This window comes from Protopterus annectens, chromosome 2.part0, assembly GCF_019279795.1.
Source record: "Protopterus annectens isolate FY-2018-M chromosome 2.part0, PAN1.0, whole genome shotgun sequence".
In the NCBI taxonomy this organism is placed as follows: domain Eukaryota; kingdom Metazoa; phylum Chordata; order Ceratodontiformes; family Protopteridae; genus Protopterus; species Protopterus annectens.
This window is the reverse complement of record NC_056728.1, coordinates 593,907,713-593,934,072: the sequence shown is the minus strand read 5'-3', so window position 1 is coordinate 593,934,072 and position 26,360 is coordinate 593,907,713. Positions and strand designations below refer to the sequence as shown.

At 39.1% G+C, this 26,360-nt stretch overlaps 1 protein-coding gene across 1 annotated transcript in view; it reads left to right on the top strand.

Moving 5' to 3' along the window:
• Window positions 1-26,360, top strand: part of ELP1 (elongator acetyltransferase complex subunit 1) — a 1,639,125-nt gene that overhangs the window by 1,604,707 nt on the left and 8,058 nt on the right. Inside the window, exons 35-36 of the mRNA XM_044060975.1 lie at window positions 16,753-16,907; window positions 17,060-17,138. Of these exons, the coding sequence (XP_043916910.1) occupies window positions 16,753-16,907; window positions 17,060-17,138 (234 nt within the window). The remainder of the gene's footprint in view (window positions 1-16,752; window positions 16,908-17,059; window positions 17,139-26,360) is intronic.

Here is a 26,360-nt window from a genome sequence, read left to right as displayed (position 1 = left end):
CAGTGAAACGACCACAAATGTCTTGCATTTCACCAGTAATGTTTCTAAGAGCACTTTACAGTTTCTGGATGTAGAAATTGAAAAGACTGAAAATGGGAATGTCAAATCAAAAATATTTCATAAAAACACTTATTCAAACTTTTTTTTACATTTCAATAGTTTGCATCTCATGTTTCAGAAAAAGAGTTTGGTAAGGGGACAATATATCCAAGCCAGCAGAATGACTTCCTGTGATGTTGACTTTGAACTAGAGTGTGATTTGTTGGATGCTCTTTTTAGAGATGGGGGATATCCCACTGACTTCTTAGACATTAGAAATAATGTTGTTTTGAATAGAGGCAATACATTTTCCCCGGTTTTGGGTATGAATTTTATAGTCAACTTTGAACAGACTGGTAAAGACATATTAAACAGGGGGGAGAATAGTAGAGTCTTCATTACTGAATATAATGCTGACTTGTTTTATTGTAATAATGTAGTCCGAAAGGAATGGGATAATATTTTGGAACTCACCAATCTACCTCTGGTAAAAAACCTGCCCTTGAAGTTTACTTTCAAGAGGGGGAGGGATATAAAAAAATCTTCTCGAAGATCAAAGAAGATCTTCGAATAGCAGTGGAAAACGTAAAGGAACATTTCGGTGTGGGGCCTGTTCCCAATGCCAATATATTGTACACTGTGAATGGGTCTGTGTACCCACTAGAGATAAAAAGATTAGTGGCCAACTCCACTTCACTTGTAACAGTGAAAGAGTGGTCTACTTGGCCAGCTGTTTCCCCTGTGGCGCATTTTATGTTGGGGAAATGGAGCGAAAGATTAAAAGACGAATTTATGAACACATGTATGAGATTAAAACCAAAAATGAGAAAAATGCTCTGTTTAAACACATTGTGGTCTGCTAACAAGCTAAGTTTAAGTTTTTTTATTCTTGAACAGGTCCAGGTGGACCAAAGGGGTGGGCCATGGGAAAATTTATTGGAATGTAGGGAAATGTACTGGCAGGTTTTATTAGATGCAGCAAGAAGTCCAGGACTTAATGAAAATATCAACATTACCCCACTTTTAAAATTAAGAGCTGCCAAATTATGACATGTATTTTTTACTGGTTGTTACTACCATTCTACAAAATGTTTTTTATGTAACCAACTTTTCAGTAAGTAATTGGGATTTTTATTAGAACTGTTAGTATATGTTGTGTAAAAAAAATGTATTCTTGGATTTAACATTCCTTGGCCTCTAGATGGTGTTATTGCATGTTTGGATACACTGTTACACATTTATTTTCTTGTTTTTAAGTTAAATATTGGAACTTAAACTTTTAAGTACGTTTTCACATCTTTTTAAAGTTTTTTGTTTATACATGGTTGAATGTACTTAACAATGTGTAGGATTTAGGTGTACAAATTTTATGAGTGACCCTTTAGTAGCATTGTAACAAATAAGAAGTGTTTATATATGTTTGTATTTATTAAATTTATTAATTGAAAGATGCTGCAGATAGGTCTAATCCCAACCTATGAGTATAAATGTTAGGGAGGGGCATTGATGGGTGTATTTCTGAAGAAGTCTAGTTGCTAGACGAAAATGTGTGGCATTTGCAACGTTAATAAAGCGTGTACCTCAAGTGGATTTTATATCTCTGGTTGCATCTTTCGTTATTTCGCCTGTTTGTTTTGGATTTCTTGAGTGATCTGGCGAAATACCTCCCTTTGTGCGATTTTTTACTGGTATTTGGTTTTGGGAGATGGAGAGTGCAACGGGTTCTTCTCGACAAGCTGATGAGAGGAGGGACGATTTTGGGGAAACCCGCAAACTCATTGGACAGTTATCCCAACTGGTGGATCTTCTTACACCCATCAGCCAGTCCATGGGGCTGATTTTTACTAGGTCTTTCTTACCTGCTAACCTGGAAGCTTGTAACATCTTGATGAACGAAAGACTCCCAACTAACACTCATGGACATGGCAGTGAACTTGGACTAAATAACGTCACCTCCAATGAGCGAGTTAAGACAAATGGGTCTATAGACATTGGGATGCCTATGATTTTTCGTTCACAAACCAATGGAGGAGACGTGGTCGAGGTAGCGGCTGGAACAGGAAGACATTCCAATGCCCAACAAGGTGACTGTAACTCTGATATTTCCGACAAACAAAAACATTTGCGAAATGGGGATTTTAGAGTTTGGCTTTAACATAAAATATCTAATAATTTCAACACCGGTGAAACAGGGAAGAGAGTGACTCTTGAATCTGATACTTAGAAAAATTCATTAAACAGACTTTCTAACTTATTGCTTAGGTTTAAATCCAAGCACATTTATAACGAATATTTAAATGAATGCCTAAGGAAAGAAATTGTACCAAAAGGACTTAGGGTATTCAAATACCCCAACAGTGTTGTTAAGGGGTCTGACTTTCATAAGGATTTGTTGGAAATTTTTAATAAATGCGGGTTGGACATTGTAAGGGTTACCATTAAGCAGAATGAGGTCAACATGGCTGCCCTTCATGATGAGATTGATACACTTGACAAACATCATACATCAGACCTCTTGTTTACAGTGGAGGCTGAAAAAATTAAGTATTTTAAGGTATTGGAAGAGATTGATGACAAATGTAATATTAATGTGAAGAGAAAAATTAAGAAATTAGAGAGAGATGTGAAGGAGTATATGAATAACATTTGTTACCCTGACCCCAAAGGAACCACTGAACAAAAACAAAGGTTGGGGGATGATAATAGGATGGGGACAGACACCCATTATTTCTCAGTAGATGAGGAAGGGTGTGACCAGACTGAGAATTATAGGGATGAGCCTTTAGAGAGACCCCCACCTTGGTGTTCCGAGAGGAATTTCAATCAGAGGGTCACATATTACCCTCCCTACATTGGTCGGGGGATGAGGCGGGGAGGACATCAGGGGAACAGAGTGAGATACTAAATTCCTTCAATGCATTAATATTTAAAGAAGACTTTAAACACACTTACAACAATTTTAAATTTTTTAGCTACAGTGGGTTAACACTCACTGTTGATCATTTCAAACTACTGGCCAAGGGATTTAAATTTATCCCCAATACATGGAGGGACATTAGTACATTTTTACTAGATTTTAAATTGTTTTTGAGAAAGATCAACTTTTCCCTGATATTTCAGGGGAACAACCAACCATATAATGAGGATGTTTTGAGGCAGAAAAGTACTTTCAACTCTCCCCTCCAACCCCAGTTAAAAAACTTTGAAATAGTTGTCGAGAAACGAATTAGACAGTAGCATTCCAGAAAAAAACAACATAGGAGGCACAATCTTGATAAAAATGAATGGGAAGTGCTTAATGAGCTGAGAATGGACAGAAATATTAGGGTTATGAAACCTGACAAGGGGGATAGTGCAGTCATTATGAATACTTTGATTTATGAAGGAAAGATGTTGCACTTATCGGGGGACACTGACACCTATAGGCGAATTTCAAAAAATGAGATAAATATTGCCTATAAAAAATTGATTTGGTGTTAAATGATCTGTTCTTGGAAGGATTGATTGATTTAAACGACCTTCAGTATCCAACCAATAATAGACAGAGGGTGCCTGCAATATTTGGTATACCCAAAGCGCACAAAGACATGATGGATCCACTTCTAAAGCCAGTAGTTAGTTTCAGCCGACGGATCTAAAACAGCACCCCTTGCCAAATTTCTTGATATAAAATTAAAAACGTTTTGTGGTATGGGCACTCAGATTTTGAAAGACTCCTGGGAATTTTTGAAGGGCATTGACCCTAGTGTAAATTACAATCAGGTGACTTTTGTTATGATTGATTTAAAGACCCTTTCACGGTTATCCCCCATAGTATTGTCCTTCAGTGGCTTGAAGCCTACTTAGTTAAGAAATGCAAAGCCTCCACCAATGACTTACATTTGATTCTTTGGTTGGTGGAGTTAATTTTGCATAACAATTTTATATTTTTTGGGGGAGACTTTTTCCACCAGCTGAGTAGCAATGGGTGCCAATTGCGCCCCTACCTACACCAATGTAGTATTAGCTTGGTGGGAAAAGGAGTTCATCTTTGAATCTGAATTTCGGAATTATTGGTTGCAATACACCAGATTCTTGGATGATATTTGTTTGTTGTGGATGGGAACCGACGAAAAGTTACAGGAGTTTTTAACATAGATTGAAACGACCACAAATATCTTGCATTTAACCAGTAATGTTTCTAAGAACACTTTACAGTTTCTGGATGTAGAAATTGAAAAGACTGAAAATGGGAATGTCAAATCAAAAATATTTCGTAAAAACTCTTATTCAAACTCTTTTTTACATTTCAATAGTTTGCATCCCATGTTTCAGAAAAAGAGTTTGGTAAAAGACAAATTTATGAACACATGTATGAGATTAAAACCAAAAATGAGAAAAATGCTCTGTTTAAACACACTGGTCTGCCAACAAGCTAAGTTTAAGTTTTTTATTCTTGAACAGGTCCAGGTGGACCAAAGGGGTGGGCCATGGGAAATTTTATTGGAATATAGGGAACTGTACTGGCAGGTTTTATTAGATGCAGCAAGAAGTCCAGGACTTAATGAAAATATCAACATTACCCCACTTTTAAAATTTAAAAGGAAAAAAAACTGATTTCATTGTGCCAAGAAGGAGAAAATGATTCTCTTCTTCAATAAATAAGTAGCAAAATGACCAAAAGGACGTGGTCTTTGATTCTTTTGCTGGAATACCTGTCCATTCATTTAGGCACTGTATCATAATTGTTATGCATTGTATGCACTGTTGTGAGTACGGCATCTCTGGAATCCCTTTGAACCGAATCTTGTTTCTCCAGTACCGATCCTCCAGATCAGTCAGTTTGGCCTCTACATACTCCAGTCTTTAAGATACTTGTTCTTGATTTTTTTTTCACATTTCTTAGCAAGCAAATGTAAATAATTAAAGAAAGAAATAATGGCTGAATGTTGCAGTCAAGAAGGCTGTACAGCAGTTACCAGCAAGTTATATTTTTACACACACATATTCACTTTTTTATATAAATAAGCAAAAATATGAAACAATTTTTTTTTCCTTATTTAAACAAATGTGAATAATTTTAAAGCAAATGACAGGTTATTATTTGGTGCAATTGTTGTTTCTATGGCAGCAGTTCTCTAGATCAATCAGTTTGGCCTGCACATACTCCAGACTTTTGAGATACTTGTTCTTGTTTTTGTTTCTGTGAAGTAGTTTCTGAAGTTTTATTAGACAGGTTGTTCGAATGTTCAGTCAGAGCTTCCTCAATATCCTTTCATTTAGTATCCATTCTTACAATATTTTCAGTTAATGTATTGTTCATTTTTTTGCATTTACAAGATTAATAGATTAAACTTCTTGTCTAGAGTCTCCATATTTATATCTTCAACCACTGTAGATAAACCAGTCCCACCCTGTTTCATGGTCCCACAACATGTTGCTTAAATCTGTACAGCTGCAGAGCTTTTAGACTTTTTGGTTCATCCCCAAGTAATGCAAGGACTCTTTCTCTGTTTTATTTAGTAGAGGAGGAAAGTTGTGCACTAAAAAGATTTAATACTTGAAAATCCACCAGCTACATGAAACATTTGTCATATTAGTGAAGGATGGGAGGGAGAGATGGAGAAAGTATCATCACTGCTGAAACTGGAATTTTTTTTCCCCATACAAGGACATTTTAGGTTTTAATTTTCAACAAAAGCAGAAGAGAAAAAATCACACATTTTATATTTCATACTGTTTTTACAAATATATTGTTCTAACAACCTAGAAAGATGAGCATTTTGTTTATTTTTTTCTGCTGTCAGTTACACAAATCAGTAGTTTTGAGGGTTTTTTTTCTTTTTAAGTTGATTCAGTTTTGTTTCTTGTGCCATTGCTTTACAGCAGGGTGCTGTACTGTTCTATTTTGCAGGACAACAGTTTTGTCACAGTTATCAAAATACAAATCAAAAAGAAACACAAAGTAGTAGGAATATGTGTTCTTAAGTAAAATTTTGCAGATGTATTGTAATTGTGTTTTTCAAGCTGTAGTAATACATAAGAGAGATGTTCTTACAGATTGAGTTGATTTATGAGAGTAACTTTCTTCATCAGTCTTTGGTTCCTTTTATTTATATCAGTCATAATTCACTGAAGAAAGTTGGATGATACCAGAGCCGGATCCAGCACTAGGCAACATAGGCAGTTGCCTAGGGCCCCATGCCTGTAGCCAGGAGACTTAAACATTTATTTTAATAATATATTAAAAAAAAATCTTAACACCATAGCTTTAAGGAGAACAATGCATGCGCCACACACACACACCACCGTGGAAATAAACAGATTCCACACTTGCACACTGAATTTAAACTAGCCGTTCCATTAAGAGAGAAGATAAGTGTGTGTAAGTACTTTAAACTAGAGAGAAAGTATGTATGTACATGCATATGTGTATGTGAGTATATGTAATTTAAGCTAGCCGTTATATTTCTGTATGAGAGAGAAATTGTGTGTGTGTATGTATGCACGTGTGTGTAATTTAAACTAGCCATTCTGTTCGTATGAGAGATAAAGTGTGTATGTGTTGCTGTATGAGAGAGAAGGTTTCGTGTGTGTGCGTGTGTTTTCTAATATATCTTTCAACTGACCAAATGTTTGCCTCATACATTTGGCCTGTTCCTCATAAAATGTGTGGTTTTCTGGCAATTCACGGAGGATTGAAGGCACTACATAACGGCATATGAGTTTCAGACTTCATACCCTTCAGAAAATGCATGCTAACACAAATCCGGTTATTCTAGCAACTTCCTTAAGTTAAAAAGAACAATATTTAAACTCTATCTCAATTTTGGGCTATTGCACGGGTTTCCAACCTATGCACCGCGGTTCCCTGGGGAGCCGCGGCTTTCTCACGGGGCGCCACAAAGCTTAGAAGCTGATTGTATGGGCCATCAGGTAAGTGAATGCCTGTATGAGTGTGTGAGTGTCTGCGTGTGTGAGTGAATGCGTGCATGAAAACAAAAGTGTGTGTGTGTGTGAGATCAGGAGAGTGAGAGCGATGTGTGAGTGAATGCAGGAATGAATGAAGAAGTGCCTGTGTGTGTGGGTGTGTGTGGGTGTGTGTGGGTGTGTGGGTGTGGGTGTGTGTGGGTGTGTGGGTGTGTGTGGGTGTGTGGGTGTGTGTGGGTGTGTGGGTGTGTGTGTGTGTGTGTGTGTGTGTGTGTGTGTGTGTGTGTGTGGGTGTGTGTGATCGGGAGACTGAGAGCAAAGCATGAATGAATGTAGGTATGAATGAGGACGTGACTGTGTGTGCATGTGTTGTGTATGTGTGTGTGTGAGATCGAAAGAGTGAGAGAGATGTATGAATGAATGCGTAAGTGGGTGTGAGATCAGGAGAGTGAGAGCAATGTATGAATGAATGCGTAAGTGGGTGTATGGCGTGTGAGTGAATGCAGGTATGAATGAGGAAGTGACTGTGTGTGTGTGTGCCCCCAGATATTTGCCTCATATGTTTGGTGTGTTCCTCCTAAAATCTGTACTTTTCTGGCAAATAGTTGAGGATTGAAGTTATTAAATAATGACAAACATTTGAGTTTAAGACTCCACATCCTTCAGAGAATTCATACTAATGCAAAACCTATTATTCTATCAACTTTCGAAGTTTGTAAGAGCAATATTTAAAATCTGTCCCTATTTGTCCACCCATCATTTTAGGCTTTGTCCAGAGTTTTTGCTCTAAAAATCTGGACAAAGCCTAAAATGATGGGGGACCAAATAGGGACAGATTTTAAATATTGCTCTTACAAACTTAGAAAGTTGATAGAATAATAGGTTTTGCATTAGCATGAATTCTCTGAAGGATATGGAGTCTTAAACTCAAATGTTTGTCATTATTTAATGACTTCAATCCTCAACTGTTTGCCAGAAAAGTACAGATTTTAGGAGGAACACACCAAAAATATGAGGCAAAAACCTGAATATTCTGCGAAAATCTGTACAGTTGAGAGTTCTGAATCACACACACACACACACACACACACACACACACACAGTCACTTCCTCATTCATACCTGCATTCACTCACACATTACTCTCACTCTCCCGATCTCACACCCACATGCCACACACCCACTTATGCATTCATTCAGCCCTCTCACTCTTCCGATCTCACACATACACACACACAGTAACTTCCTCATTCATACCTGCCATTCATTTACACATTGCTCTCACTCTCCCGATTTCACACATACACACACACACAGCCACTTCCTCATTCATTCCTGCACTCACACACACACACACACACACACACACTTCCTCATTCATACCTGCATTCACTCACACATCGCTTTCTCTCTCTCGTGATCTCACACACTCACACAGCCACTTCCTCATTCATACCTGCATTCACTCACACTTCACTCTCACTCTCCCAGTCTGACACACACACGCACACACACTTCTTCATTCATTCCCGCATTCACTCACACATCGCTCTCACTCTCCCGATCTCACAGACGCACACACAAAGCCACTTCTTCATTCATTCCTGTATTCACTCACACTCACCGCAAACTAATAAGCTTAACTGCAAAATAAACCGCAAACTATTTACAGTTTATTTTGCAGCTAAGCTTATTAGTTTGTGGTGCCCCTGTGAGGAAGCTGCAGCTCCCAAGGGCACCGCAGCACACAGTTTGGGAATCCCTGAAATATGCACTTTATGCACACCGCGGGAGGGGGTGTCTTGGGAAAACCTAGATTCAGCAAGGGAGCCGAGAATCAAAAAAGTTTGGGAACCACTGGGCTATTGTATCTCCATTATTTTTGGCTTTGTCCAAATTTCTTTCACTAAGAGGTTGAGAGGTGTACATACCTCTCAACTGTCCAGATTTGTGCCTCATATTTTTGGCCTGTTCCTTATACAATTTATGGTTTTCTGGCAATTCTCAGAGGATTGAAGTCACTAAATAATAACATGAGTTTCAGACTTCATATCCTTCCGAAAATGTATGTTAAGACAGATCCTGTTATTCTATCAAGTTTCTAAGTCTATAAGAGCAATATTTAAAATCTATTTGTTTTTGTGACTTTGTCACCCCCCCCCCCCCATTATTTTAGGCTTTGTCCAGATTTTTTGTTCTAAGAGGTTGAGGGGTATGGAGGTATGGTATGTAATGCCCTAGTTGGGGGGAGGCATGTTAGTCAATTTACTTGATCAGGCTTGACCTGTAACTTGGTTAGAGGAGACAAGAGCCTGAATCCTCTGCACCAACTACCAGACTGCTGAAGGAAATGTGAGTTTCAGTGGAGACTAGCCTAAATCCTGTACATCAACTACCAGACTGCTGAAGGAATTGTGAATTTCACTGGAGACAATAGCCAGAATCCTCTACACCTTCTACCAGAATGCAGACGGAATTGTGAGTTTGAGTTTCAATACATTTTCAGGGAATTATGAGTTTCAGTGCATTTTCATGGAATTGTGAATTTCAATGGAAGAGAAGTTTACTTTTTTTCATGCCAAGTCTGTTTCCAGAGTGTTTCTAACTGTCTTGTTTAGCAAATGGCAGTCACTCTTTGTGCTGTAGAACATAAAATGTTAGTAGCATAATTGCCTTTGGCGCAGAAGGTTGTGAATTCTACTCCCACATCATGTAGATGGAGTGCTGGTATTGAATACCCTTTCAGTGGCTGATTATTTGGTGCATTTTAAGGGAGACAGGGGTTCTACACTCCTGAGTGTGTCTTCCTTTGTATGAGATGCCTTGTAGCTATGAACTTGTCGGTTTGTCAGTCATTCCCTATTGCAATATTACCAGCTTACCAGTTTTTTTAATGTTACTTAGGCAGTTAATTCTTCAAGGGCAGCAGGCACTGAATTTGTAGATGTAACACTGAAATGTAAAGTGTTTGCCACTAGCAACCGCTTCATTAGTTACAGATCTCTTTACCTCTCAACTGTCCAGATTTTCACAGAATGTCTAGATTTTTGCCTCGTATTTTTGGTCTGCTCCTCATAAAATTTGTGGTTTTCTGGCAATTCATAGAGGATTGAAGTCACTAAATAATAGTAAATAATGACAGTAATTTGAGTTTCAGACTTCATAACCTTCAGAAAATATATAATGAAAAATCTGTCATTCTAGCAACTTTTTAAGTTTATAGGAGCAGTATTTTAAATCTGTCCAAATTTTGGGACCCCCCCCCCCGTTCTTTCTGGCTTTGTCCACATTTCTTATGTTGAGAGGTTGAGAAGTATGTGATAATTTTTACTTCTGCAGAGATTGTGCTTATTGACTGATATTAGTGGATTGTAATGACAGATGTCTGAATGGTCTTTTATGGTTGACATTTTCTGAATGGGTAGTTTTGTCACCATTGGGTCATAACGTTTTGATGTTCTTCATCTCACATTGCTGCAGTCCTTACTTATGGGTAGTCCGCTGTCCTCGGTCGGCCCGAATACCAAAGTATTAGGCTGACGTCGGTCATGGGCGCCTAGATCTGACATCAGAGCGTCAGGGTATAAAGGCGCATGACCGACGTCATATCCTCAGTCTTTTTTGCCGCATGGTCCGATGCAGAAGCAGCGTTGCAAGTGCCGTTCGGCGTTCTGAAATTTTTCGCTGGAGTTTCAGACCGATACCAAGTTGGGCTAAGTACCCGTTGGGGAATATTTTTGTTTTTCTTGCCTCAGTTACTTACCGGATGTCAGAAAAAGTGAATAATTGTATTTCTTGTGGGAAACAGATACCGCATAGGGATTACCACTCGCTTTGTATTCCTTGTTTGGGACTGGAGCACGACGTAGTCGGGTGTCGGTTTTGTGCTAGGTTTAATAAGCGCACTATAAAACGGAGGTTAGATTGCGCTAGGTTAGTCTTTGGCAAGAGGTGTAATTATAATATGCCGTCGGATGTTCCGACGCCTGCTTCTACTAAGAAGCGCAAAGACAAATCTTTAAAGCCTAGGCAGGATGATTCGTCCGTTTCGGACGCCGGACCTTTAGAAGCAACAGGTGGATCCGGCTGAAGTTTCTGTTGAGTCCCATGGGGAACTTTGATTTTACAAGATGTGGCCTCTCAGGAGGCAGGTCAGGCGGAAGGGGCCTCTCAGGTTACTATTCTCCCTTCTATGCCTAAGGTGGTTAGGCCTTCTGCTACTGTTTCTAAGGCTCCTTCTAAGAGCAGGTCTGTTTTGCCTTCCTCTGGTGTCAGTTCTGGTTCTTCAGGGTCTGTGCCTAAAAAGCACATGCTTAAAATGGCAGAGGATTTGATTACTTTAATTAGAGGTTCTATGCCCCCTCCTGATAAGAGGCCCAGGATGGAGCCAGAGTTGGAAAGTTTGGAGCAGGCCTCAGATGATTCAGAGTCTTCTGCTGAAGACATACAAGATTTCCCTCCTTATTCTGATTCTGATGCAGAGGATTCCACTCCTTCTGCTTCTCCTCCAGAGGATTTTTCTTTTTCAGAAACTCTGCATTCCATGAGGGAGCATTTTAAGTGGGAGGGACAGGATTACTCTGATTCACGGAAGAGGCTTAGGGAGTTCTTGTTTTTACCACAGCATAGGCCCTTAGCTATACCTCCGGTTTTGGATGTTGTTTCAGATGTTTTCTCGGAAGCTTCCCTTAATCCAGATTCTGTGCCTCCTGCCCCAGTTAAACCGGACAGGTATTACAGGGTGCCTGAGGCTCATAAATATCTGTATAAGAGTCCTAGGGCGGACCCAGAAACTATTAGTCAGGGGCCTAAGGGTGTTAGAGCCTCTGTTGTTAAGAATCCGGTTCCTCTGGATAAGGAAGCTAGAGCTTTGGATAGATGGGGTAAGAAGGTGTATACCTCTTCTACTTTAGCAATGAGAGCTTTGAACTGCCAGTTTCATGTGTTGAAGTATCAGAATTTCCTCCTTTCTCAGCTAAGATCTAAAGTGGATGCTTTGGCAGAGGGCATAGAGTGTAAAGAATTGCAGGATTTAGTGCATGTTTCTGAACAGGTGGGTAAGCACTCTTTGCAATGTGGTTTTGATGCTTTCCAGGCTTCTTCTAGGGTAGCTGCCACTGGTTCAGTTATTCGTAGGCACGCCTGGCTTAAGGATCAGAATTTGTCTGAGCATGTTAAGTCTAGAATTCTGGATGCCCCCTTACAGTCTGAAGTTTTGTTTGGTCCTCCTGTGGAGTCAGTCTTAAAGAAAATGGAAGACAAGGCTACGTCTATGCAGACTGTTAAAGATTTTTTGCAGGTACAACCTCCAATGTTTAGTAGAAATTGGCCTACAAAGGGGTGGACGTACCCTTCTTCTGACTCTCAGTCTAGGAGTAGATCTAGGCGTGGTAGGGGCAGAGCTCAGAGTACCTTCAGGCCGAGACAATGGAGTTCGCCTGCTCAATCTGCTGGTGAGGGCAGGGGCCAGTCCTTTCGTAAACAGGCCCAATGACCTGCATTTTCAGCTGCCAGATTCTTCTTGCCTGGCAGCTCCTTTGGGAGGAAAGTTGGCTCTTTTCAAGCAAAATTGGCATTTAGTCACCCAGGACAAATGGGTATTGGACGTTATAAACCGAGGTTACAAGTTCTATTTCCACACCATGCCTCCTTTCAAAGGCATGCCAGACGTCCCTCCTCGGCAAAGGATAGAGGCTCACAAACAAATTTCTTTACTTCTTCAAATAGGAGCTATACAGCCAGTTCCTCTGTCAGAAGTGGGCCAAGGATTTTATTCTCGCCTGTTTCTAGTTCCAAAGAAAGGGAACACGTGGAGACCAATTTTGGATTTATCTATCCTCAACACTTACCTGGACATTCCAAAGTTCAAGATGCTGACTTTACAACAACTTTTACCTCTGTTGGGAAAAGATCACTGGATGGTTACTCTGGATCTCAAAGAGGCTTACCTTCATGTTCCTATCAGGCCCAGTTGCAGGAGGTACCTGCGTTTTCGGACTGGAAATTTACATTATCAGTTCTCTGCATTGCCCTTTGGCTTATCTACTGTGCCCAGAGTGTTCACAAAGGTTCTGGCTCCAGTGATAGCATTTTTCAGACTAAGAGGAATACAGATTTATCCTTATTTGGACGACTGCCTGATTATTGCACAAGAAAAGGACGAACTTCTTCATCATCTACAGTATGTGATGGCAGTGTTAAGATGCCTAGGGTATTCTGTGAACGAAACAAAGTCCAGTCTAGTACCCTCTCAGGACATGTGCTTTCTGGGTGTGAGACTGAATACAGCTTCCCAGATGGCCTTTTTGACCCCGGACAAACAAAGAAGCCTTTCTCTTTATTTCCAGCAAATGTCTCTATGGTCCACGCTGACTGCAAGGACAGTCCTTCAAGCCTTGGGGTTCATGGCATCTTGTATTCTGGTACTTCCCAATGCCAAATTGCATATGAGGAAGCTTCAATGGTATCTCAAAAATGTGTGGACTCAGCACTGCCAAGATCTAGACACTGACATTCAGATAATACCTTGCATTCAGAAGGAGTTTTTGTGGTGGGCTCAGGAATGTCACCTAAACAAGGGACTCTCTGTGACCCGGCCAGAGGCGAGTCAGATTCTAACGACAGATGCCTCGGACAAGGCTTGGGGAACACACCTCAATGGAAAATGGGTGCAAAACATGTGGCCTGTCAAACTCCAGCATTTGCATATCAACTTAAAGGAAATGTTAGCAGTCCAGTTTGCATTGATGGCTTTCAAAGATTTCCTTCACCCAGGGCAGGTGTTGATTCAAACAGACAACACTACTGTCATGTGGTACATCAACAAGCAGGGGGGAACCCATTCTTACCCTCTTTGCAGGCAAGCGATGATTCTGTGGGAAACTGCTCTCAATCTACACCTCAATCTTCAGGCAAGGTTTCTACCAGGAGCACAGAACTCCTTAGCAGATGTATTGAGCAGACAAATAGTGGATCCTCACGAGTGGAAATTGGATCCTCATGTATTTCAACAGTTGACAGTGTTATGGGAAACTCCAGACATAGATCTGTTCGCTTCTCCACTAAATTACCAGTTGCCAAAGTTTTGCACAAAAATGTTTCATCACACAGCTTGGAAGGTGGACGCTCTATCATTCAGTTGTAACAATCTGCATGTATATGCCTTCCCACCTCTGCCTCTTCTTCCCAAGGTACTTTTGAAGGCCAGACAAGACAAGCCAACCATGATTTTGATAGCACCGGATTGGCCTCGACAACACTGGTACCCACTACTGAGGAGTTTAGTGCGAGAACCTCCATGGCCTCTGCCTTTGATTCCGCACCTTTTGTCACAAGAGGACAGTCACTTCCTCAATGTCAAGATTCAGTCTCTGCATCTAACAGCCTGGCATATTCTGTTTTAGACTCTGGAGGGTCTCAGCTTCCACAACAAGTTTTGAATGTTATTTTGGAGGCCAGGAGGCCTAGTACCAGGAAAGTTTACGCTGATAAATGGAGGAGATTTTTTATTTGGAGCAAAGGAAAGGACTTTGATGTCTCCAAACCTGATTTAAGTGTTGCTCTTCAATATCTTACTGAGTTATTGGACAAGGGTTTGTCTTTCTCCTCAATAAAGGTTCATGCTGCAGCCATTTCTGCTCATTATGATTGTGACCCTCCTTTATTCTCCCATCCTTGGTTTAAGCAATTTCTTAGAGGGGCAAAGAATATAAGACCCCCACGTAGAGCTCCTACTCCTGCTTGGGATCTCAATTTTGTGTTGGAAAAGCTTACTCTACAACCTTTTGAGCCTGCAGCTACTGCCGAGTTAAAGTATTTGTCATGGAAAACTGCCTTTTTGTTGGCCATTACCTCTGCAAGAAGGGTTTCTGAATTACAGGCCCTCATGGCAGTGGAGCCTTTCCTGATTTTTCATAAGGATAGGGTATCTTTGCGTACTAATCCTTCCTTTATGCCTAAAGTGGTTTCTAGTGTGGCCTTAAATCAAACTATTCATTTGCCTACTTTTTATGCAAACCCCCAAAATAAAGGGGAGAAAATTTTGCATACTTTGGATATTCACAGGCAGTTGCGTTATTATTTGAGCAGAACCAAGGAGTTCAGACAGTCTCAGCAATTGTTTGTTTCTTTTGCTTTGGGTTCACAGGGTAAACCTGTTTCAAAACAAACTATTTCTAAATGGATTGGGTTTTGTATTTCTTTCTGTTATTCCCATCATGGTAAGGAGATTCCTGCTGGAATCAGGCCTCATTCCACTAGGGCTACTGCTACTTCTACGGCCTTTCTAAGGGGGGTAGCTACAAAAGACATTTTGGAGGCAGCTACTTGGAGTTCAGTGCATACCTTTTCTAAACACTACCACCTTCCTCTTTATTCTAAGTCTAGGGCTGGATTTGCCACTGCAATTTTACAGGGCATTTTAGCGGCCCCTAATGCTTTATGATTTTTACCATCCTCCCTTTCCCGTTGCTTTGGGATTCTACCCATAAGTAAGGACTGCAGCAATGTGAGATGAAGAACATAGTACAGTTTTGTACCTACCATAAATGTAGATGTTCGAAGATCCACATTGCTGCAGTCCAATTTACCCTCCCTCCCTCCTTCCCCTCTGTAGTTTGACTTGGTGCTATGCTTTAGGTGATGGTGGTTGTTGGGCATGTTTTTGGGAGATATTCTGTTTTTGGCTGTGGCCTTTCTGGTTTGGCCTTCTGACATCTGGGGCAAGAAAAGACTGAGGATATGACGTCGGTCATGCGCCTTTATACCCTGACGCTCTGATGTCAGATCTAGGCGCCCATGACCGACGTCAGCCTAATACTTTGGTATTCGGGCCGACCGAGGACAGCGGACTACCCATAAGTAAGGACTGCAGCAATGTGGATCTTCGAACATCTACATTTATGGTAGGTACAAAACTGTACTTTTCATTGCTTACTTGAAGAATGTTCAAAACTACAAATTTAAAACGCATTCTAACACATAGTCTGTATTATACAAGGAATATAATTTAATAAAATCAGGAACATGAATCAAAGAACACATACATGTATGCTTGATCCTAAAAATGTGTGCAAGGAGCCTATGGTTTGAAAACGGCCCAGAGGTAAACTTAATCTTCCAATGGCCAGATGCATTTTCTTTGAATGTGGGTTTTATGCCGTTTGAATGTTAGTTTGAAGGACAAAGAAGTTCACTGCTCATGCAGTCTGTTTTCACTGTCAGACTGTATTGTTTGTTTAGTAAATGGCTGTTAGTGTTTCTGCTATCTTATTTCACTATCTGTAATCATTGTAGAAGTAAATAAGAAAGCAGTATGCATACTGACAGGTTTGAATGGTGTTTATGGTAACTGGAGAAAAATAGCCAAGTAGTGGAACACTGGAATGGCTGAGGCAGAGGTTGCTGGGGGGAGGGTAAGGGGTTGCCGCAGGTGCGGCTGCTGTGGGGGGGGGGCCCTGATTTATTACCCTGCCTAGGGCCTCATTTGACCTGGCTGTGGACGATACCACATTTGGGAATGCTAATATGCTTATTCCAATGCATATTGTAATGTGTAGTATGAGAGCATTGTCACCTGTTAAGAAATCTGTGTATTTTTTCTGTCGTGGGTAGTTTGCCTTTTGTTTTGAATTAGGTACTGCTACTGTTTACACACTATAATTTTACTGCTGAAACTCTGAGTAACACTAATTTGTTTATTGCTGATATATTTGAATTAGTGGATATTATTATGTAGGTGCAGAGCACAATCCTGTAATTGTTTTCCCCTTGTGATATTTTTTTTGTTTGTTTTTGTTTTTCACAGGTGAAGTTCACAGTCTGTTAAAGATGTTAGTCCTATATAACTATGATGCCAAGGCTCTGGAACTACAGCAGACCTTAGATGAATCCCTACAGTTAATAGAGAAGTCACTTCCAGAAATCTGGTGTGAAAAACTCCAGCAAGATTCAGCACCTTCTGTAAGTACAGTGTTGGAAAGAAATTTGAGGTAGTTATGTGACTTGGCAAAACTAGCAGAAGTCTTTTCTAGTCAGAGTAAACAGTATATGCTCAGCCAATAGTAAACACTTAATATATGGATTTGACAGTGTATGTTTCTGACTTTTTGCAGACCTTTGGTCCTGACTCTACAGCCAACAGTATTATGGCTTCATATCAACAAACCAAGGCCAGTGCCTATTCAGCAACAGGTTTGTTTTTTTTTACTTATCCACAAATAGTAATTTGTCATTTGCAAATGTAATTGTTAGTAAATATCAAAGTAAAAGTCGGATTTTTTATTTACTTGCTTGCTTGATAAAGATTACCTAAACAGGCTGGTATGAACCTGATTTAAAATGTGAATGTGGAAATGTGTTACAAAGTGTTTCCAAAAAATATGATAGGTTTACAGAAATGGTTCATTCTGGATTCTGCTTCTGGTATGAGACCATACTGTGACATACTGAACTCACTGTTGTGTTTATTATTGAATGTTTAAGTTCACATTGCTCCAGATTTCACCCATGTTTTAGCTTAAATTATTCTCCCATTGCTGTTGTAGATGAGGCATGCTTCTTCTATGTGGAGTGATTCCTTCTATACAAGCAGAGCTGCTTGCTTCCTTTACATTTGTTTCCTTCAGCAGAGGTGACCATAGTGACTTCACAGAGCACTGAGTCTCCAGGAGACTGTTAGTTAAAATACTGACAGGATGTCCTTGCAACTTCCTGGTGAATGAGGGATAATTAATGCCTCTTCCACCTGGGTTGAGACCATCACTTCTTAGTTTGCAGGAGTCGCTCTTTTACATCAGGTGCAGTCATTAAGCAGGTCAGAGACAGTATATTGATTTCTATTTTCCATGTACTGACTTTTCAGAAGGTACACTTTCTCTTTTATGTAAGGCCAAGCTGTGGCAGTAGCTCTCTATCATTGGTGGTAGTTCTTTCATGTTAATATGGTCCATTGGAAGAGCATTCTCTGAAGACAGAAACCCTTTTTCAGATGTGTCGCTTTTCCCCGGGTGTTTTTTTTTTTTTTTTTTTTTTTTTTTTTTTTTAATGAAAGAAGCTCGCAGGGATGGTGATGCTTCTGTTTTCCCGGTATTATCCTCCCCTAATGTTCTCTCTTTTGAACAAGTAATGCTCTGCATGCAGGGCACCATGGCTAGTTAAGGCATGAGATAAGTTATCCTGGCCAAATTCCATGGCACCTTTAATTGTCCTTGGTGCAACAGCACCGCAGAAAGGCAAATTGTTCTCACTGGTAACTTCCCTGACTTTTGTCTGTCTTTGCTGTTAAAAGGCAGATCACACAGACTTCACAGTGTAACACTCTATATGAATGCGTGTTTATGTGTGGTAGAATTTACTTGTAGTTGACATCTGTGTCTATATGTGTGTAAATGTATATACACATACACACACATACATACACATACATACATACATACATATATACAGATATAGATATATACACCTCATGTATACTCTATATGTGGGTGCCATTTTGTTGGTCTAGTTGTCAACATATCACAAATGTGAGGTGATCGCTTGCTTTGTGTTGTGGTATTGATATATAGGCAATGTTGGATATGTGTATGTAAGGCAATGTTGGTGTGTGATGTTTGATGTGTTTAGATAGTTGCAGAATATGCACTGGGTGAATGCATCAATGACTTGTTATGTGCATTTATCTTTGTTGCAAGTGGTTATGTCTTGCTGCTGTGTTACCTTATAAAGTTATATGCCTTTCATTTTGTGTTTGTTTGACTATGGAGTTAGTATGCATATATAGGATATATTAGTGTGCTGGGTTGCGGGTGAGCTTGTCCTCCTGCAAAAAAAATGCAATATGCCTGCATGCATTGTGCAGTTCCACATTGCATATATTGTATTTGAATTTGAGTGTGAGTGTGTGTGTGTGTGTGTGTGTGTGTGTGTGTGTGTGTGTGTGTGTGTGTATGTGTATCACATCAGAAATTATATCAACTATAGAACTGACAGTGTATTCTTAGGTAACCACACTTTAATAAAAAACAGTAAAATAACCTCCAGTTAGCGCTTTCATCTCAACAATACAGAGACTTCTTCAGACCAAGGTTAACTTCCACAGTGCTCCATTTTTAAAACTCCCAATGTCACATGATTCGTCTAGTCACATGATTAATGATACATTCACTTTAAAAGTCACATTCTCTTACTTAATAAGTTAAGAAAAAACATACTTTTTACATTTTTTAAAAAACACAAACTTTCACCAACAGACAAAAAATTCCTAAAAATTTTACTTTCTATTCTCTATTTTAATAAAAAGCTGGTACTAAAGTTTTAACCTTTTTCTTTTCAAATACATAACAAATTCCTCTCTATCATTTAAACCTGGTGGGAAACAGGCATTGAGTTTGACCTGCCATAGGTACTCTAACCACCCCAGCTGCTCTTCAGTGTTCATGACATTAGTATCACTAGGGAGGGCCTCTGCTACCAAAAATGTGTTACAATTATTTACCTTATAATGTTTGCTCATGGCGTTCTTCTCATCCCCTCTCTGTATAGCATATTTGTGTTTGTATATCCTTTTATATAGCTCTCTAGTTGTTCTACCTATATAAAAGGATTTACATTCCAGGCAAGTTATTAAATATACAACATGTTTCGATTTACAACTAAACACACCTGGAACTTTAACTACATACTTACCCACCGTTTGTCAGTATTTGTTGATGAGCATTTGCAAAAAGTAGTTCCCACTAGTAAAACGTATATAAGAGATAGTTTTGAGTTTCTAAACAAGTTAAAAGAAATAAAAGTAGAAGAAGAGGACTTTTTAGTAACATTAGATATAAAATCTCTCTATACAGTTATCCCGAATGAGGAAGGGATGGAAATGGTTAGAATGGAATTACTGAAATCAAAGAAGTATTCAGTAGATTCAGTAGCATTGCTAATGGAAATGATAGACATAGTACTTAATTATAATTATTTGTCCTTCCATGAAGAAATTTATGTCCAAACAAATGAGGTGGCGATGGGTGCAGCCCTAACCCCTAATTATGCAAATATGTCCATGAATGGCTGGGAAGCAGCAAACGTATTAGAAAGTGATTTCAGATAGTACATTGTGAAGATTGTTCGATTTATTGATGATGTTTTTATGGTGTGGAGAGGAACGTTGGGTAAACTAGAAGAGTTTATCGATTATATTAATAATGTATGTCCATATGTAGATTTCACACACCATTATGATAAGAAGGAAATTAATTACTTAGGTGTTACTGTATACAAAGAGAAAGAGTTTGGTATCTAAAATATATAAGAAAGAAGTTCAGAATAATAATTGTTTACACTACTCAAGTCTGCACCCCAAGAAAACTAAAATGAACATAGTAAAGGGACAGTTAAGAAGAATAAGCACTCTGACTTATAAAGATGATGATTTTTTTAAATGAGGCTAAAGACTTTTGTGTCAAAATGGAAGCAAGAAGGGTATCCAGAAGATGAGGTAATGAAAATACTACAGGAACAAATAGAGACGAGAGAGAAAAAACAAAACAACCAATGAATTTAGTGTGAAGCAATACAGCTATAGAACAGCAATGACTATACAAAATAGTGTAGGTTCAAGAGCAATAAAAAGGGTGATCAACTGCAATTGGGGAGTGCTTAGAACAAATACTGAAATAATTAATAAGATAGGAAAACAATCAAAATTTGTGCAGAAGAGGGCAAAAAGTTATAATAATTTCTTTCAAGCCAAACTAAACAAACCAAGGGAAGTAGAAAAAAAGAGAAGTATGGTCAGATGCTTCAATTGTAATATGTGCAATTTTTTATATACAGATTCCTCAGAGATAAAAGTGGGTAAGAATGTCGTTAAAGTTCCAGGTGTGTTTAGTTGTAAATCGAAAAATGTTGTATATTTAATAACTTGCCTGGAATGTAAATCCTTTTATTGTAATTAGCATGAGTAGAGAGCTATATAAAAGGATATACAAACACAAATATGCCATACAGAGAGTGGATGAGAAGAATGCCATGAGCAAACATTATAAGGTAAATAATTGTAAGAAAGAGTACAAATTTTTGTAGTAGAGGCCCTCCCTAGTGATACTACTGTCATGAATATTGAAGAAGAGCTGGAGTGATTAGAGTACCTATGGCAGGTCAAACGCAATGCCCGTTTCCCACCAGGTTTAAATGATAGAGAGGAATTTGTTATGTATTTGAAAAGAAAAAGGCTAAAGCATTAGTAACAGCTTTTTATTAAAATAGAGTATAGAAAGTAAAAATTTTAGGAATTTTTTGTCTGTTGGTGAAAGTTTGTGTTTTTTAAAAAACGTAAAAAGTATGTTTGTTCATAACTTAAGTAAGAGAATGTGACTTTTAAAGTCAATGTATCTTTAATCATTTGACAAGGCAAATCATGTGACATTGGGAGTTTTAAAAATGGAGCATTGTGGAAGTTAACCTCGCTCTGAAGAAGCCCCGATTGTTGAGACGAAAGCACTAACTGGAGGTTATTTTATTGTTTTTTATTAAAGTGTGATTACCTAAGAAGTCACTGCAATTTTTCTCTTCATTTTTACTAGTTTATTTGTGGAAAGCTGCTTTTGGTGGATAGAACTGACAGTGAAGCAGCATTTTTGTGGGGAACTTTGTCCCTCCTGCACCCCTATGTGACAGACTATGCTGCTCACACTCCTAGCTACTTAAATATACCAACCCTAAGATTGCTGTGCCTCAGAGAAGAGATTGCAGTCTTCGGACTTTAAACAAAGAGAAATAAATTTATTATTTGTAATTTCAATGCCAGTCACAGATTAAGTAGATTTGATGTTAAGCAGAGGTTTTTGATCTTTGCATCACATCACAAATCCAGTGAGCAACACTTGAACATTTGGTCATCCGTCCTGCAGATGAAGGGGCAGTGTGATTGACTGTTTATGAAAGTGTGCTTATACTGAAGCCATTCTGTCTGTAGCAACTTATAATAGTTCTTCCCTTCAGTATAATGAAGTATGACCATGTGTGAGTGAGTTCAGTGGAGCAGAGGACAAAAGCACTGACTGTGACTCCGACAGTATCCTTTCAAATAGTGGCTTGACCACTGGTGGAGTTGACATGGAGAGACTATGAGAAGGATGGAAGGGAGCGAGCTGTACCAGCTTACCCATCCTGGAAGAGGGTTGGCAGCTCAGTCTGTTGCAGTGATCAGACACTTAGCAGAGACAGATTTCTATGATCAACAGAGTCAGGACCATGATTGAGCAGACACCAAGCAGTATAATGTTGGAGCAGTCATTGTGGCATACTGAGACTCGCAAATGCCAGTAGAACCTGCATTATACATCTCCAGTCCCTGACGCTGTCTTAAGTGGCTGTTTAGGCTGAGGGAAGAAAGCATCCACCCCTTATTGCTGACTGTATGGCAGCCTTTCCACTGCCCAGTTCTCATTCTAGCACCTGAAGAGGTATAGAGATGACCGTGGGGGGGGGGGGGGACTTGGGGCCGTCAGACAAAGAGCTAAGACAAAAACTGTAAAGTCTTTAATTGCCTGACAGAGGTGTCATCTCTGTTGTTTAGCTCTAGGCTGTGCAGTGGAATATTTTTGTTGCTGAAACCAAGTGTCTTACTGTGCTTTTGAAATTTAATGAACAGCAGCGATAACCATCCATACAATTTAATGTTGTAAATAGTGATGACAAGGTTCCTAGACCACCTCCACTGACTTTGTCAACCTTAAGGTGTAGTACCTGTACTCCATGATCCTTCCAAATTGCCAAGATACAAAGGATTTAGCCCAGCTAACCTGGTTTCATAGAATTGTATCCACAATTTTGTCTTAATACACAATCCATAACTACTACTGAAGATGGTGACTACGATTGCCACCTCTCCAGGATTGCCCTAGAGTCTCCAGGATTTTTATAGCATTGCCTGTCTCCTCGAAGTAATTAAAAACACTCTGAAATGTCCAGGAATAATGACATTACACTCTCGCTTAACTGGACCTCAAGCAACCAGCATTCACTCACACACGATCGTGCTCACTCTCTCTTTCTCTCCCGATCTCTCTGTCTCACACACACACACACACACACACACACGCAGTCACTTCCTTATTCATACCTGCATTCATTCACACATTGTAGTCAGTCTCCCGATCACAGACACACACACACACACACACACACACACACACACTCACCCTCAATCATACCTGCATTCATTCACACATCGCACTCAGACTCCTGATCTCACATACACACACAGTCACTTCTTCATTCATACCTGCATTCATTCACACATCGCTTTCACTGCCTGTGACACGCACATGCCACACACCCATTTACACATTCATTCATACATCGTTGTCTCTTTCTCACTCACATGCACACTCACTTACCTCTCAGCTGTACAGATTTTTGCAGTGTGTCCAGATTTTTGCCTCATATTTTTGGTCCATTTTTTATAAAATTGTAGATTTCTGGTATATTAGTGGCAAATAATTAAAGACTGAAGTTAGAAAATAATGACAGACATTTGAGTTTCAGACTTCATACCCTTCATAAAATTCATGCTAATGCAAAACCTGTCATTCTTTCAACTTTCTAAGTTTCTAAGAGCAGTATTTAAAACTTGTCCCTATTTTGGGGGTCTTTGTCACACTTTCATTTATGCATTTGTCTAGATTTCTTGCTCTAAGAGGTTGAGAGAGGTATGCCTTGACTTACGCATTCATTCACACATCGCACTCACCCTCCTGATCTCTTTCTCACACACACACACACACACACAATCTCTCGCTCCATACCTCTCAGAGCAAGAAATCTGGACAAAGCCATAAATAAAAGTGGGACAAAGTCCCAAAAATAGGGACAGTTTTTAAATATTGCCCATTATTTACTGCTTTGTCTAGATTTTTTGTTCTTAGAGTTAACTCTCTATCAACCAGAAACAACACTTATCTGGCATCTACCAAGAACAGGGGAATAAAAAAGCTGCTTAACTATTTCATTAGTTTTATTATGTATTTCACTTTCTTGGGTTGGTTTTCTAAACAAGAAATTTCTTATCCATAAAAAACAGCTCCACGTCTACATGTTTTCGGGTGTGGCTGGACTATCATCCATGTATGACACCTTAACATTGACACTATAGCTGCCTGCTGCCCTGAAAGCAGAGTCTGTACCGTACCAATCCCCATGGGTGCTAGATACCTTGGAGTCTACGGTACTTAATTTGTTGTCTTGGCTGCACTGCGCATGATCAGTAAAACCTCGCAAGTTGCAATGGCTGAATCAAAGCATTCAGATCCTGAATCTGAAAGTTGTATAAAGGCAAAAAAGAAGTATCACTGTTCATTCAATGATGAATGGTTAAAAGATGATTTTAAGGATTGGGTGGATAAGAATACAGAGTCTAAAGCAGAATGCAAAATTTGCCATCACACATTTACAGTAAAGTATGAGGGATGCAGATCAGCAGTAGTGCATGCAACATCAGAGAAACATAATAAAAATGTGAAGCAGATTAGGCAAAATACAGTCATGGCAAGCTTCTTCAGAAAACCAAATACCAAAGAGGATGATCTTATAGCAGCTGCTGAAGTAACTCTAACTTACCACAGTGTTAAGCATCATCACAACTATGCAAGTCAAGATTGCGATAACAAGATAATGGAAACTATTTTCCCAAAATCTAGTATTGCGAAAAAGATTGCTTGCAGCAGAACAAAAGCAACTAATATAATTGAAAATGTTCTCACTTTGCTTCACAAGAACAGTTGATCTCTGACTTACAAGAATCGAAATACTTTTCAATAGCAGCTGACTCTTCAAACAAAGGAAGCGTTCAACTTTTTCCAGTTAAAGTACAGTATTTTTCAAAACAAGAAGAAATAAAACATGGTTTGCTAGACCTTTATGAAGATTCAGATGAAAGCAGTGAGGCGAAAATGGGTAGATTAGTTGAAGTGATAGAGAAAAATGGATTGGACATAAACAGTGTCTGCATTTTCTAGAAATAATGTTGCAGTGAATTTTAGCAAGAAGATAACTGTGTATGAGAAACTGAAAAAAATAAATTCTGAACTCATTTCAGCGAATTGCAAGTGCCATATTCTGCATAATTGTGTTAAACAGGCATGCAAACCTTTGTCAATGGACGTTGAAATTCTCCTTCTCAAAGTTTTTGCTGAATTTTCCAGATATGCCAAACGAACTGCACAGCTCCAGTCATTTTTCAGGTTTGTCAAACTTGAGTATCAAGACATTTTTCATCATGTACCAACAAGATGATTGTGATTACTTCCAGCACTTGAAAGAATACTTCTAGTATGGCCTGCTTTGCAGTCTTACTTTGTTTCATGGGGAGAAGAAAAAGAATGCCACAAAGTAATTTGGGATGCCTTTAGAGACAAAGAAAGCGAGTCCATACCTAGACTGTACTGATCTTTCTTACAGAATGTTATGTAGATCTTTCAAAGTAGTGTGCTAATGTTAGTGTCTGATCAAACTACTATTTCCGAACTGCATGATATTATAGAATAAGACAGAACACTGCAGATCGCAAGCAAGACAAATGTTACAGAAAAGCTGCTACAGACATGCTTAAAAGAATTCCACAGGATTAGAAAAGGCACTTCAAAGCTGATGCTGATCAATTCTACAAGTGTTTAAAGTACCTAGACAAGTGGTATAATTACCAGGATTCAGAATTTCAAGCAATGAGAGCTTTAACCTTGAAAGAACCAGTGATGTGGAGCTTATTCGAGGAACTGGCAAAGTTGTACATTGACATCGACAAAGACAAGTACCATGATGACTACTGTATTCTGCGTGACGTTCATACAGAGCTGGTGGAAACAAATGAACGAATGGTGGATCAATTGAAGGATTTTGTTTTACAAAATTGACACATAGGAAGTGTGTTGAGGACCTCTAAAGTTCTATCCTTCGCATTTTCTATACCTATGTCGAATTCTTCGTGTGAACGAACTTTGTGTGTTGAATTCTTTGTGGACCAAAGAAAGAAATCGTCTGGGACTTGGTGTTTTGCGAGCTGAGCTGCAGTTTTGTGAAAATTTGAGGTACAGTTGTTCTCAGTTTCATGAAATCTTGATGAAGGCACCGAAATTGTTGGCAGCTGCAAGATCTGATCAGAAATATACTTTTAAGCGCAAGTAGTTTTTCTGACTCTACCAAAGCACACAGAATGAACATTTGAATATTTAGTTTACGGTTGTATGATTGTTTTGAACTTTTCCTGTACATAGTAGTCATTGTAGAATCATTATGAATATTAACATATCAGAGATTGATAGTCTCAGAGTCGGACAGCACTTAGGCTACATAATACAGTTTGTGTTTAACATTAAAATATACAGTTTGTGTTTAACATTAAAATAGCATCTCCAGGAATTAGCC